The following is a 15,000-nucleotide window of genomic DNA, read 5'->3' as shown; positions in this document are numbered from 1 at the left end:
AAATTACAATACTCAGCCACATTCTCTCTCTACTCAAATACAGTGTTTGGATGATCCTCAAATGCATACAGCACATGTCCCTGAATGATGACAAAAATGGCATTATTGCCAATTTAGAGGACAAAGACACAAGGACAGGACTATTACACATGTGGAAAAATATTCAAAGAATCTCCTGATAAGTCTCCAATGCATTGCATCAATGATGACCAAATGACATTAACAAAAGTTTACACTAAAACACAAAAAAAGTTCTACTAACTTTCCAAGAGCACAGGGGGAAACAGCCTGGGGCTCTATCTTTCCTTTACCCACTTTGAAGTAATCTTTGAAGTCGTGATGCGTGGCTAATGTTTTGTATTTATAACCCCCCACCCGCCACCCCCCTCTCTCTGGATTGCAGCATGGTTTGGTGTGTGTGTGTGTGTGTGTGTGTTTTGTTTGCAAAACAATAAAGTGCCTGAACAAAAAAAGTAAAGCAGCATGTATTTTTGTAATAGCTGCTTGCACACACCTCACACCTCACACCTCACTTCACGATTCGATGCGCATCATGATACACATGCTACGATGCAATACCATCACGATGCATTGCGATACATGCATTATTGCGATGCATTTGTGATATTTACTTCATTCATTTTCTTTTTTCACATTTGCCTATATTATACAATACAAATATGAATACAAATACGATAGTTTATATTTAGAATAGGTCTCAAAATGCTGCTAATCAATTTTAAAAAGTTTTAAATAATAATGATGATTTGAAGCACTATCACATCATATCAAGTGGTTATTTTCTGAACTGAAGGCTGACAGAACTTTGAAAGGACATATCATGATACTGCCTCCTTGCATCACAATAACATCTCTCTCTCTCTCTCTCTCGCTCTCTCTCTCTCTCTCTCTCTCTCTCTCTCTCTCTCTCTCTCTCTCTCTCTCTCTCTCTCTCTCTCTCTCTCTCTCTCTCTCTCTCTCTCTCTCTCTCTCTCTCTCTCTCTGTCTCTCTATGTTTTGTGTGTGTGTGCATGGCTGTTTCACACGCTAGTAGATCTGTTTTCAGTAAATGGATGATTGTGTCCGTGTGTGTGTGTGTGTGTGTGTGTGTGTGTGTGTGTGTGTGTGTGTGTGTGTGTGTGTGTGTGTGTGTGTGTTTAAAAGTTAAGAAATAATAAGGATGATGATTTGAAGCACTATCACATCACATCATGTGATTATTTTCTGAACTGATAACATTATCTCTCTCTCTCGCTCTCTGTCTCTCTCTCTCTCTCTCTCTCTCTCTCTCTCTTTCTTTCTTTATTCATCTGTCCTATCTTTTTCTTCAACTCCTCCAGGTGACAGAGCTAGCGGGCTACACGGCACGTGTGCACAACATGTTCCTGGTGTTTGAGGAGGTCCAGAGGGGCATCTATAAGCGCTCCTCTCTTAACGGGGAGGTGGACAAGGCCGCCGGCCGCGCCGCGCTGCACATCGACGGACCGCTACACATCAATGGTAAACGCAGATACAGGCACACACACAGACAGAGACACATGCGCACACTCACACGCACGCACACATACACACACACACACACACACACACACACACACACACACACACACACACACACACACACACACACACACACAAATGAACCCACACACACATACATATACACATGCACACACACCACACACACAGACATTGATGGACCCCTCCACATCAAAGGTAAAAACATGCATGCTATACACACACACACACACACACACACACACACACACACACACACACACACACACACATACACTGCTGTCAGACAAGGAATCGTTCAAGTATTTCACAGGAAGCATAGGAACCTCCAACCATGATACATATTCAATCTTTTCCTTTCGTCTATGTTTTCATTCAACATCGCAAAACACAGCAGAGTTGTCAAATGAAATAGTAGATGTTTTAAAAAAAATCCCTGCCACAGATTCCTTCCAACACAGCTGACTTCACTGAGTCACTGGTCTAAAGATATTGTACACCACCTGTCTAATAATCAGCTGATTCTGAAAATTGAGGCAGTCTATCTATTCTCCTCATTTGGTACAGCGGAATAGCTGTATAATAACAACACCTCTGAAAGACAGACACACATAACAGCAAGAAAAAAATCCACCAGTCATCAGTGTCATTTATTTTACAAAGAAATGATCACCTCTCTTGTAGATCTGTCCTTTGTCTACTGTATGTGTTCAGTCACGCTACTATCATGAGAATGAACGTGCCCAGATTATCAATGAATTATCAATACTTCAATGCACTTCAATACATCAGTGATTATCGATGAGTGCTATCAGAGCTACAGTATGTGTTGTTTACAAATAAATGCATCTAAAAATACCCATAGTCAGTCCCTCCAGTTTTTCGCGATTCAGCGATCGCGTGGATTCATGCAAATTCAATGATATTCCGCATAATTTCACGATGCCACGTAATTCCTGTAAAGCCGCATTTTTCCCGCAAAATTTCCCCTTTGTCCCCTTCAACATTCTGTGGAGTTTATTGATTTATATTTTCGTCAAAAAAATAAAAATGTGACTACAATACCACCGGAGACGAAAACCAATAGGAAGCATTTTTGTTAATATGTCACTGAAACATTGAAAAATAATTGCCTGCTATTTCGCAAGTCGCGACCCTCATCTCAGCAGCTCCGCGTCTCTCTCCTCCCCTCCCTCACACATACACGCAGGCGTCGGTGCTGCACATCCGTGACCTTTCTTTAACAGCAGTAGCCTACTTTTCAGTGCAATCCTGGCTGGAAAAAAGTATTGTTGCCCATTTATCCATGACGAAGAAGTGTATGCAGTCATGAAATAGTGGCGGTGCTGTCGCACAGTAGCAAACATCTTACCTTACATTTTTGCGCAACTTCTCCACTCTCCCCTGTCGCTTTCATGAGCATGCTACCCGACGGTCGTTGTCTGATCTTTTTTCAATGTTCGCTAATGTTTGTAATTTAAGGGTCTATGTCTATGCGTAGGCACAAGCATTCTGATAACAATCACTGTAGTGCCGATCGCAAAGGAATCGATCTGAAGTGTGGAGTTTTGCAACTTGTTTCAGTCAAGGACACAGAGATAGGAAGTGAACGGCCCTTCCACGCTTTCACTGTGTTATTGCAATAAAGTCTTGCGAATCCATGCAACCATGCACACAACCATGTCAACGAGAGCGTGTATGCCATCACAACTTTGCATCAAGCAAATAGCCTAATATGCAACAGCTTGCAATACGAGCACGAGAGAGAGAGAGAGAGAGAGAGAGAGAGAGAGAGAGAGAGAGAGAGAGAGAGAGAGAGAGAGAGAGAGAGAGGCGTCTTCCAACAGGTGACATTGTAACGCTTGCATACAACTTGGCTACTGTACCCCACGACACTCTTCATTAGCCTACTGGTAGGCTATACCCACTAGTATTTTTTCATAACGCGCAGTCCGGCATGGGCCGGAGCAGAAGTTGGTATCACCTGGGGTGGCAAAGTCTATCAATGTTTTTTGTAATCTTCCATGCCTGAGGAACATTATTTGGTATGATAGCCCTCTGGAAGTGGTAGCTTTCTTATATTTTTACTCACTTTTATAATGACACCCAGTGCATTTCGCAATACATGCCTATATATGGATGTAGGCGTATGCAAGTGTCTGTGATGATGGGATATATTTTTATTGATGTTACATCACATGTAGACACCTTAGGGATTTTAAAAATATACAGTTTTGATGGATAATGTACTTTCCTATGAATTATATAGGTCAAAATATATCCGTCATACACTTTTTCAGCAATATAATGCAAGGTTACATTGATACAGAAGCCTGTAGGAGGGTGGGTCAAATCCTAATATTTGCTATATCATATCTGTAGGGTGTGGGCTTTCAGTAAATATATGGGTTTGCTAGTTTAATGTCAATGATACACCTATTTAGGCCAAAAACCCATAACTGTCTAATGGATTTCAATGGAAATCAATGCATTTCAATGTAATCCCAAACACATTACATAACTAAGGTATAGAGGAATGTAGGAAGTTGGGAGATGTCACAATGCACATTATATCACATCTGGAGTGTGTAGACCTCGGAAAATTGGATAGCTTAATAGAAATTACACAGTTATTTTATACCCACACCTCATGGCCGTCCATTAAAAATCAATGCATTTCAAAGTACAATGTACTTTACAGAACTTAAGTACGGATAGAGGAAGTTGGGAGACCCCAGGGGGATAGGTTGGATTGCAACTTTTGCTATATCATATCTGGAGAGTGTGTGCTTTCAGAAAATACATGGGTTTGATCGCCTAATATAAGGTATGCTGCTATTTTAGGCCTAGAACTCATAATTGTCCAATGGATTTGAATGAAAACCAATGCATTGCAATGTAATGCAAAGTATATTACAGAATGTGTTGTAGAGGAATGTAGGAAATTGGGAGTTGTCCCACATCTAGAGTATGTAGACCTTTAGAAAGTATATGGACTAGATCAATGATTCTCGAACTTTAGGCCTGGGCCCACTGGTTGGCCCTTACTGTATTCCAAGTGGGACTTGAAATCATTTTCTAAAAATCTAAATCATATTTGTTTGTAGTGTATGTTTTGTTTTATTTATTCAGTCAGTGATGAGCCCTGAAGAAGTATGAACATTTCAAGGGGACCCCGAGTTGGAATAGGTTGGGCACCCCTGGATTAGACAGTTTGATACACATTACAGAGTTATTTAGACCCAAACCTCATAGCCGTCCATTGAAAATCAAAGCATTTTCAGGTCATGCAAAGTGCATTACAGAACTAAGGTATAGCTCAATGTAAGTTGACAGATCTCTCAATGCACATTATATAGCTACTGTAGACTTTTGGAAAACAAACAGGCTTGATATGCAGTACAGTTATTTTAGACTCAAAACTCATCTAGCCATTGAAAATCAAATCAAACTAGGCTATATTACAGAATGAAGGTAGGTCTAAAGTGTAACGGAGAAAACTGGAAGATGCGATTGCAATTGCACACACATCAGTTTCAAGCAGACATGTGGACTCGAGTCCAGTGACTTGGACTCGAGTCTGACTCGAGTCAGCGGTGTGAAGACTTGCGACTTGAAATTTCAAGATCAGAAAGGACTTGCGACTCGACTCGACTTGCACGCCTTTGACTCGGGACTCGACTTGGACTTGACAGTTGTAACTTTCAATGACTTGGCGTGACTTGCCATGTTGGGTCTAAAAAAAAAGTCCAAGTCCAACACTTGTTTTCAGAATGCAACAGCCCGCCCACATTCTTTGTTTGAATCACGTCATTGTCCTAAGCAGTGCAATGCCATTGGCGGCCGGACCAGCGGCAAAAACACCATTAGTGAGTCTCCAGAACAAACATAGCCTACATTTTAAACCAGCTACACACATGAAGCTCTCGCTCTCTCGCCCCTCGCTTANTACAGAAATTCAGTGAGAACCAAGCTGTCTAAATATTTTAGCTAAATGGTGATGGACATTGATTGTTGAACATTAGGCTATTTAAGCAGTTGAAATAAAAAGCACACACTGCTGACATAACCGAACCACAGGACTTAATCTATTGTTGTTTTATAAAAGAGTACGCCTATCCGTTTTGCTTTCCCTGTCCTTTATGAATGCGCTTGCCTTCAGCCCCCGAAGGCTGTTACAGTATATTCCGCTCCCACACACTATGCTTGCGAGTCAGTCACTTCAAAGTGAAATGCAGCCTTGCGAATAATTTCCACCATCGCGGACAAAACCACGTTATGATGGATATGTGGCGAGGTAAACGTTACGAATATGGCCTGCTTTTAAGTTTCCCCCAACCCAGGATGTGTCCGTAGGCTATAGCCTATGGCTTGATATCCCAGGGCTATTTCACGACCACAACTCCACGCGCTGAAAATGCATGTTAAGCTCGCGCTTCTCAGTCTAGAAAGATAACCTCTCGGTAACATTCTTTGCATTGACCAGCCACCATCGGTTGAGTATTAGAATCAATACAAAAAGACACGTTTATACATGTCTTAGTCTTCCAGCATGCAATCGAAAATAGGCGAGCAGAGAACACTTGGTCTTGCATCCATCAAAAGAGCTCCACCGGTTGCCTACTTTAGATGCTGGGTGAATGGTTCCAAAGGGAAATAATTTAGCCTATAGCCTATTCATGACAGTCTTGCAAAGAGACAAGACAAACGACCAAAATTGTCAAATAATTGGTCAAGGCGCGAGATGAGGAATACTGCATGGCTATTGGAAAAACTTTGAAGAAACTAAGCGCAAGCAACACTGCTTCCCGCGAAGCTTGCGCTTGAGGGCTATAAACAAGCTATGCGCCCCGAACCTTGTTTGCTTGTTGTTCGATGACTTGAATCAGGGCTATCTTTGATTCCTGGAATACCGCCTCAGCCAGCTGAAAGCAGCAGTGTCCCATGTGTCAAATGGTAAGATAATGCCATACCTGTTCCTTGAAAGTTTTAAAACTCAGCCTTGACACACTATCATGTCAGCCACATCAGTTCAAACGCAATCTTTAATGCAGCCTATCGTGAAGTTTAAATGTAATGCGAGGTAGAGGTTGCAAGCTACTGCTGAGCAGCGCAAGACATGGGCATGGGTCGGCTCCCGTGGACAAAAGGCATGTTCCCTCTCGCGTGCTGCTGTCAGCCCAATCCTTGCGCGCGCGAACCTTGTATCTCGTGGTGTCGACACCGCTTTATCTTATGTTTCTCACAGTTCGAACTACATGCTTTGTTTGGTATTTTGGGGGAGTTTGGAGTCGCAATTACCGCTGCTTGGAAATGACACGTTAGAGCTACACGACGCCAGCACTGGAGAACTGGGATGTAACCCTGTTTTCCAAATTAACAAAAATTAGGAAACATAGAAGCAGAACTTTGTTTGGCTACAATCTATGACCTGGACGGTGAACTTAATCTTTTTGAAGAGGCATGAACAGCATACAAGTGCCTTTGTGGGGGAGGAGAGGGCGATTGGGGAGAACAGGGAGACGAGAGCATGGCGCGAGGCGCATATTCGTTCGGGAAAAATGAGAGCGAAATGTTGGATAGGGCATTACACACCTTCCTTCTTCCTACACTGTAGAAGCGCAGAACAAGGTTGCCTCGTTGCCATAACTGACATTCTGCAGCGCTAACGCCATGTTTAATTGACAGTGTGCTGGCGAATAGTCTAGTAGCCTAATATAATTAACAAGACGTGGATTAATGACTGTGCAAACGAAGTTCTAGTTAACTTGGACTGTGACGCAGTAAAAATGGTTGGTGATGGGCCATTGCGGCGAGAATGTGAGGGGGAAAGCGACAATGCCGATATCAGCTTCAACAATAGTAGAGTAGAGTAGAGTAGTAGAGTAACTTTATTGATCCCCAGAGGGAAATTCAGGAAATTCATCATTACTTTACCAGGAATTTAATCCAACTAACTAGGCCTACTTTGTCCTCATTTCTTAGCCCATATGGACAAGTGTCTACTAGGCTAAATACTGTTGGCACGTAGCCTACAGCAGAATAGCCTAGTGCTGCACCATGCATGTGCTCATTGGTGGGTTCACAGTTATGACACTGTCAATGCTCAGCTTTTGGTTCACAGATAATGGGATGAAGTGAACATCATGGACCAGCTGAGACAGGGCTGCCTGCTGAGCTGTGCTGTTAACTCATCATCCTGTCTCACATGTGTAGCCCCCCCCCCCCCCCCCCCCCACACACACACACACTGGGCTCAATTAAAAAAAAAGAAATTGATTACCCCTGCTGTATGTCATATCTTGATGAGAATGGTGAGCTTAATATGGTACCTTAGGGAAAATTGCGTCTTTTAAAGCCAAACCAAAATGTTTACATTAGTCGAGTGTTACACTACAGTAAAGAGAGGGGGGGGTGGGTAGCACCTGTAAGACATGAATAGGCTACTACTTTCACCCTTGGCCTTTGTGGGTAAATTCAAACATAGTACGCTGAAAGTGTGAATCCGCGTTTTCAGGTCGGAAGTGTAATATGCCCCCCTAATGTCTTGACAAAACCTTCCAGCCAAAGCTGTCAGCGGCCCTGCCTGTGCTCCTAGTGAAAAAGTTAACCATAGTCCTGTCCTTAGCGTTATGATGCTAGAGTCTGTATAACTTACAACCTTGACTAGATATGACCGGCCCACCACCAAGACCAGGGTGGAGTAGTGGAATAGGTTTATGCCATCAGATGATGGAACGGACACACAAACATGCGCACACATTCTTGCAAACAGGACTATTTGCCCACTGGACAGTAAATATTTGGCATATGGTTGCTCCTTTGTTTAAGTACAAATTCACATGAAATGTATTTTTATGTGAAAAAAAATATGAAATTAAATGTCATTTTACATACACAGCACAAGCAGTAGTTTGGTTTAGACTGATTTCTTAGCAACTGTTTTAGTAATTGTCATCTTTTTACTCAGGTCTCATTATTATACTAATGAATTTATGATCGAAATTGTGATTGCAAATGGAAAATCCCTTTGTGACTTGTTAAGGACTTGAAAAAAAATGAGACTTGGACTTGGACTTGACTTGGCTGGGGTACGACTTGGACTTGGACTTGACTTGGTCAGATGTGTCTTGACTTGTGACTTGACTCGGACTTGAGTGGAAAGACTCGAGACTTACTTGTGACTTGCACATTAGTGACTTGGTCACACCTCTGGTTTCAAGAACAGTACATGGAGATCCTGCATAACAGTATTTTCATTTTGTCTGAAAATGTGTCTTTTTTAAACATACCGTACAATCTGACTTGCTGGGTATGTTGGGTGTGTTGACTGCTGTAGTGTCAAAGACAGATAAGACTAGGTACATCATGATACAGACAGAAATGGCATCAGGTGAGTCCTGTTTATTTTCATATGTGTTGTGACTGAGATGTTGGAGAATGAGTAAGTACATGATGAACAATCACTATACTACAGACTTGTGAGAACACCAACCAGCGGGAATATAACTCCACAAACATGCTGGAGGGAAGAAGGAATCTCACAGGGATTTGATGATTCATCAAGGAAGAAAAGATATTCAAGGGAAACTAGTGCCTTGCATTGATTGTTGCCTCTGAGTCTAATAGAGTGAAGCACACAAAGTGAATTGAAATCATTGACTGCATGTGAAGTGTGTAGTGTGAAGTGGGGCGTAGAGCAGGTGGGGTCCTGATCTCTAAGGAAAAGGATACAAATGAACATCTGCCAGTTCAACACAATTTCCTCACTTACTATTTTGGAAATTAATCTCCTTTTCAGTGTTATTTCACAAAGGATTGCCAATCATGCACATTGATACTGTTCAAAGGGAGGCATGTCTGGGTAACACACAGCATGACCTGACACTAAATCCAAACAGCAAAGCTGGAAAAAAGAACCTCCATGTAATCTTCCTGGATCTTGCTGATGTCTTTGGCGCCATGCCCCATGAGCTCAGTGATGTGCCCCCCATTTAAGAAAGTCCCCATTTGAACAATAACTGGAAAGAGGACTTTCAGCTTACATCAAGATGTGGCAACAAGGCATGACTGCAGATGACACTAAATTCAGACATACTGTATCGTGAATCCAGACATCAGTAGTGAGGGGAAAGGCATCACTTGTGGTTACTTAGTGCAAGTGGAGACCTGCAATGGGAAGGCCGGAGATATTGGTGTATCCTTCAGGTTCCTATTCATACAGCCATTTCCTTTGGAGATTGCCTCCACATGCCCTCAGACAACCAGCTTATTATTTAGTACATTGTACCATGGAAAGGTATACATCGCAGCCGGGAAATTGAAGTCTGCATTGAAGAGGTTAGATGCAGAAGGTTTGTGGCAATATAAATCACCAAAACGTCTGAGGAATGTGGGAAGCATGGGTCTCACAGCCACCAAAAGCACAGGTATGGGTATGATCACCCTGTCACTTCCCAGTAAGGGTTTACAGTATGAAGTTCAAAGACACCCTCAAAAGCTAGAGGAACTGAGCCAGAGGCCCTTAGTGTCATGTTTTCTAAAATCAACTCATTACTCAGAAATTGAAACTGGTCATGAAACTTACCCCCATCATTCTCCAATTTGTTGCGCCAGCAACCAGCAATCACCAAATTCTGAATGCACTATTTGCATTATTTTCATTGAACAGTTAGTGGCATTAAATTCTAATTTCTGTGAATGAGCTGATAATTGTAATATTCTTCTTTTGCAAATGCCATTCTGAGAGTTACGTATCCTCTTGACCTCTTGCCTCGTCCTAATTAATCTTGTTTTCAAACACTTGAATGTCCACCTCCTGTAGACTCAAGTTGAGCCATTTTTGCAACCAAGACACTATGGTCTCTATCAAGATCGAATATGCCTGGTCAGCCATTGGATAGTACTTTCTGAAAATAACATCCACAACTAATCATCCACAGGGTGTCAGAAACTTTTTCCATAACTGCAAGTAGGCTATATGATAAAAGGAGACCAGGCAACATTTTTTCACTTCATGGGTGACCCAATACTACCAGTGCTTATGGGTTTGAGGTTCAACAAAACAAAATTGCCAAAAGAAAATCTCATTTCATGTAACGAAGTAAGCGTGATCAAGTTTGTATCGATAGCACTCTGGCCCATTTTAGGACATCTTAGCATGCATCTCCAGCACATGCCTACCATCACTTTAATTTATTAGAAATATAGGCTAAATGTGTCCTGGCCCACTGACTGAAAAAAAGATTATTTAACATAATGTATGTAGGTCTTTCTAAAGATCCACTGGATGTGACATTTGTGTTGTGACATCTCCCAACTTCCTACATTCCTCTACCTTAGTTCTACAATGTAATGGCAGAACTTGCATTTGCATTGCATTTAAATGGTCCGCATCTAAAGTACCTGAATTATGTGCATTTAGCAATCTAATCCATATATTTTTCAAAGGTTCATAATGTGCATTGAAACATCTCCCAACTTCCTCTATCCCTACATAAGCTCTGCAAAGTCCTAAAGATTTCATACTTTTAAATGCATTGATTTTTAATGGACGGCCATGAGTTGTGGGTCTAAAATAAGTGGGTTATTTGTAGTAAGCTATCCAATCCATATATTTTCTTAGGTCTATACACTGTAGATGTGATATAATGTGCATTGAGGCATCTCACAACTTCCTACATTACACTATACCTTAGTTATGTAATGTGCTTTGCATTACATTGGAATGCATTGATTTCCATTGAAATACATTGGACAGTTATGGGTTTTGGGCCTAAATAGGTGTATAATTTATATTAAACTAGCAAACCCATATATTTTCTGAATGCTCACACCCTACAGATATGATATAGCAATGATTGGGATTTGACCCACCCTCCTACAGGCTTCTGCATCAAACTAACCTTGCATTATATTTCTGAAAAAGTGTAAGACGGATACATTTTGACTTATATAATTCATAGGAAAGTACATTATCCATCAAACCTGTATATTTTTAAAATCCCTAAGGTGTCTACATGTGATGCAACATCAATAAAAACATATACCATCATCACAGCCACTTGCATATGCCTACATCCATATACAGGCATGTATTGCGAAATGCACTGGGTGTCATTATAAAAGTGAGTAAAAATATAAGAAAGCTACCACTTCCAGAGGGCTATCATACCAAATAATGTCCCTCAGGCATGGAGGATTACAAAAAACATTGATAGACTTTGCCACCCCAGGTGATACCAATATGTGAAAATTTGGCCTCTGGCTCATACCCTAGTAAGCCTGCTTAGACTAATTGTGGTTTTCAGTTACCAAAAAAACGCAGAAAGGGGTGCAAAATCTTTGCAAAAAATGAGAAAATTCCGCAAAATCTTTGCAAAAAATGAGAAAATGCCGCCACAAAATCAGACATTTTGACCGCAAAAATCACAAAATCCCAGCGCAAAATCCTGGAGGGACTGCATAGTGGGGTGACTTGCTGGGGAAATGGGACTGTGGTGGACTGTGGTAGGGTTATTTAATATAACTGTACTGACCTGAGGACAATCCGAAATCCCACAGTCCCATACGTCCTGTTCCACAGTCTGGCTCCAGAGAGTAGAACAGCTACATGTGTCACATCTAGCATACATCTAGTACACATGACATCGAGTATACATTTCTGAGTATTGCTAGGTCACCTACTCCACATGACTACTATTACCCTATAGACCAGTGATTCTCAAACTGTGGGCCGAGGCCCAATGGTGGGTGGGGCCCTGAAGGCATTCCATGTGGGCCTTGAAATCATTTTCTATTCATTTTCTATTCATTTTCTTATACAATATATCATGCTAGCTTGTCTTTGAACACTGACTACATTTGTAGAAATTCTACATTTGTAGAAATTGTAGAAAGGTCTTTTGCCACTGCTGAAGGCTATATGGCATATAGCATACAGCAGTTGCAAAAGAACTTGAGTGGTTCACAATTATACGGTACTGTGTATACCTATGGATGCTGCTTGGGTGTGTACAGTGTGCTGATACTGGTAGTATTTACACACTACGCAGGGGTGCGCTTTTAAGTGTAGCTGCTAGCCAGTTAGCTACTTGGGTAGTTGCCAGTAGGACATTGCATTGAAAACAACAAACATAAGTTAGCAACTATGGTTTCGAGAAATGCACCCCGGGTCTACAAAGAGCACTTATTACAACAAGTCTTATTACTTTGTTCCTGTTCCTTTTCTGTGAAACGTTGCTCAGAAAAGAACCATGGTTCCTCTTAGTGGTGTGGTTGACTGATGTAGTTGTTGTGGTTCATGTCATGAGAAGGGCGTCACAGAATCCGGATGGGGTCTGGGGTCATTGACCTTGAGATTCAGCCCATGTACCACTTCCTGTCATGTGACACAGAGAGAGACCCATCAGTTCAGTCAGTATGAAACACACTTGAGTTGCGATGGAGGAACCATCATCTCTGCTTGGGTGAACTGACATCTCATTTTATCAGCTAACCAACAGCCTCTGGTTTTGCTAGATTACAGTAGAATATTTACGCGCAGGTGTGTGTGTGTGTGTGTGTGTGTGTGTGTGTGTGTGTGTGTGTGTGTGTGTGTGTGTGTGTGTGTGTGTGTGTGTGTGCGTGTGTGTGTGTGTGTGAGAGAGAGAGTGTGTGTTTGTGTGTGTGTGTGTGTGTGTGTGTGTGTGTGTGTGTGTGTGTGTGTGCATGTGCGTGCTAGCATGTAAGTATATGTTGGGGGAAGTGCACAGTGGAAATGGTATACTTAAGGAATGCAAGTAAGCAGTGTCAAAAGCAATGTTGTAAGTAGGCTGTAGATTGTGTACCAGTGTAAGTGCTGTAGTAGACTACCACTAACCCGTGTGTGTGTGTGTGTGTGTGTGTGTGTGTGTGTGTGTGTGTGTGTGTGTGTGTGTGTGTGTGTGTGTGTGTGTGTGTGTGTGTGTGTGTGTGTGTGTGTGTGTGTGTGTGTGTGTGCGCGCGCGCGTATGTGTATGTGTGTGTGTGTGTGTGTGTGTGTGTGCGCGCGCGTGTATGTGTGTGTGTGTGTGTGTGTGTGTGTGTGTGTGTGTGTGTGTGTGTGTGTGTGTGTGTGTGTGTGTGTGTGTGTGTGTCTTCACAGGGAAAGTGATTGACGTGGATAAGGGCATCATCTGTGAGAGTGTTCCCATCATCACACCCAGTGGGGACATAGTGGTGTCCGGCCTCGATTTCAAGGTATAACACACACACACACACACACACACACACACACACACACACACACACACACACACACCCAAGTAAAAAAAAAGTGTACTTAATATATACTTAATAAGTACGTTTTATTGTATTTAAAGTGTACTTCAAAAGTGTGTATTTAAAGAATGTTATTTTGGGACAACTTATAGTATACTTAAATGTACTTGAAATATAATTAAGTAGAGCTTAAACACATTTTAAGTTGACTTTTTTGTACTAAAATTAAACTTTGTATAAGTGTACTTAATATACTAAAAATATATTTAACTTTAAGTACATTATAAGTATACTAACCAAATCACTTTAAAATGTGTTTAATGTGAACTTTAGCATGCGGATAAGTGCATTTTAAGTACATTAGAAATCTATTTCAATGTCATGAGAAAGTACTTTATAGTATACTGCAGAAGTACATACTTAAGTTATGTTATTTTGGGACAACTTATAGTATACTTAAATACACTTGAAATATAATTAAGTAGAGCTTAATCACATTTTAAGTTGACTTTTTTGTACTAAAATCAAACTTTGTACAAGTGTACTTAATATACTAAAATCATACTTAACTTAAGTACATTTCAAACATACTTACTAATTCACTTTAAAATATGTTTAGTTTGTACTTTAGCATGCAGTTTAGTGTATTTTAAGTATACTACAAATCTATTTCAAGGTCACAAGAAAGTACTTTATAGCATGCTGCAGAAGTATATACTTAAAGCGATGGTTCGGAGTAGAATCACCCTAATGCCATTTGAACCGTGACACCCATCCACCTTTACACCCGAAGTGTTTTCTGCCGCAGACTTACATCAACAGAGTTGCCGTGTTATTCGATGTTTATTCCGGTTAGCTTGACTCAAGCGCATATGGATACTGGGCACCGTCTCCAAACTTTCCCCACAAAAATAACATGTCATTACACCAAACTTCTGCAGTAGCACAAATGTGGTCTGTACTCACGAAACGAAGCATTTGGAAGTTTGGAAATAGTCCAGGAGTTTAGTATTATCAACACAAGCTGAATAGCTTCTCTGCTGCTAAAGCTGTGCCAACGTTACTTCCGTCATATGAGACAAGCCCGTAAAAGTCTTCAACAAACTTCCAGACGAGAGTGTTAAAAAAGTTTTCACTGAATTGTGATTAAGGCTTATATTTTCAAGGAAATACTTAAAAGATATTTCAAATCTTACCTACTATCAATTAGACAATGATTTTCGTTATCAATACTTGAAATTT

General features: G+C 41.1%; 1 protein-coding gene across 1 annotated transcript in view; it reads left to right on the top strand.

Annotated features, from left to right (window-relative positions):
• The window catches only part of LOC134444595 (ATP-binding cassette sub-family D member 2-like), a gene marked incomplete at its 3' end in the record, with an annotated part of 22,538 nt that extends 8,801 nt beyond the window's left edge, over nt 1-13,737 (top strand). The window contains exons 4-5 of the mRNA XM_063193853.1: nt 1,341-1,500; nt 13,643-13,737. Of these exons, the coding sequence (XP_063049923.1) occupies nt 1,341-1,500; nt 13,643-13,737 (255 nt within the window). The remainder of the gene's footprint in view (nt 1-1,340; nt 1,501-13,642) is intronic.
• Nucleotides 13,738-15,000: the final 1,263 nt, after the last annotated feature.

The sequence above is a fragment of the Engraulis encrasicolus genome, unplaced genomic scaffold, assembly GCF_034702125.1.
Source record: "Engraulis encrasicolus isolate BLACKSEA-1 unplaced genomic scaffold, IST_EnEncr_1.0 scaffold_615_np1212, whole genome shotgun sequence".
Classification (NCBI taxonomy): domain Eukaryota; kingdom Metazoa; phylum Chordata; class Actinopteri; order Clupeiformes; family Engraulidae; genus Engraulis; species Engraulis encrasicolus.
Note: the sequence above shows the minus strand (reverse complement) of the source record. Positions and strands in the feature narration are given on the sequence as shown.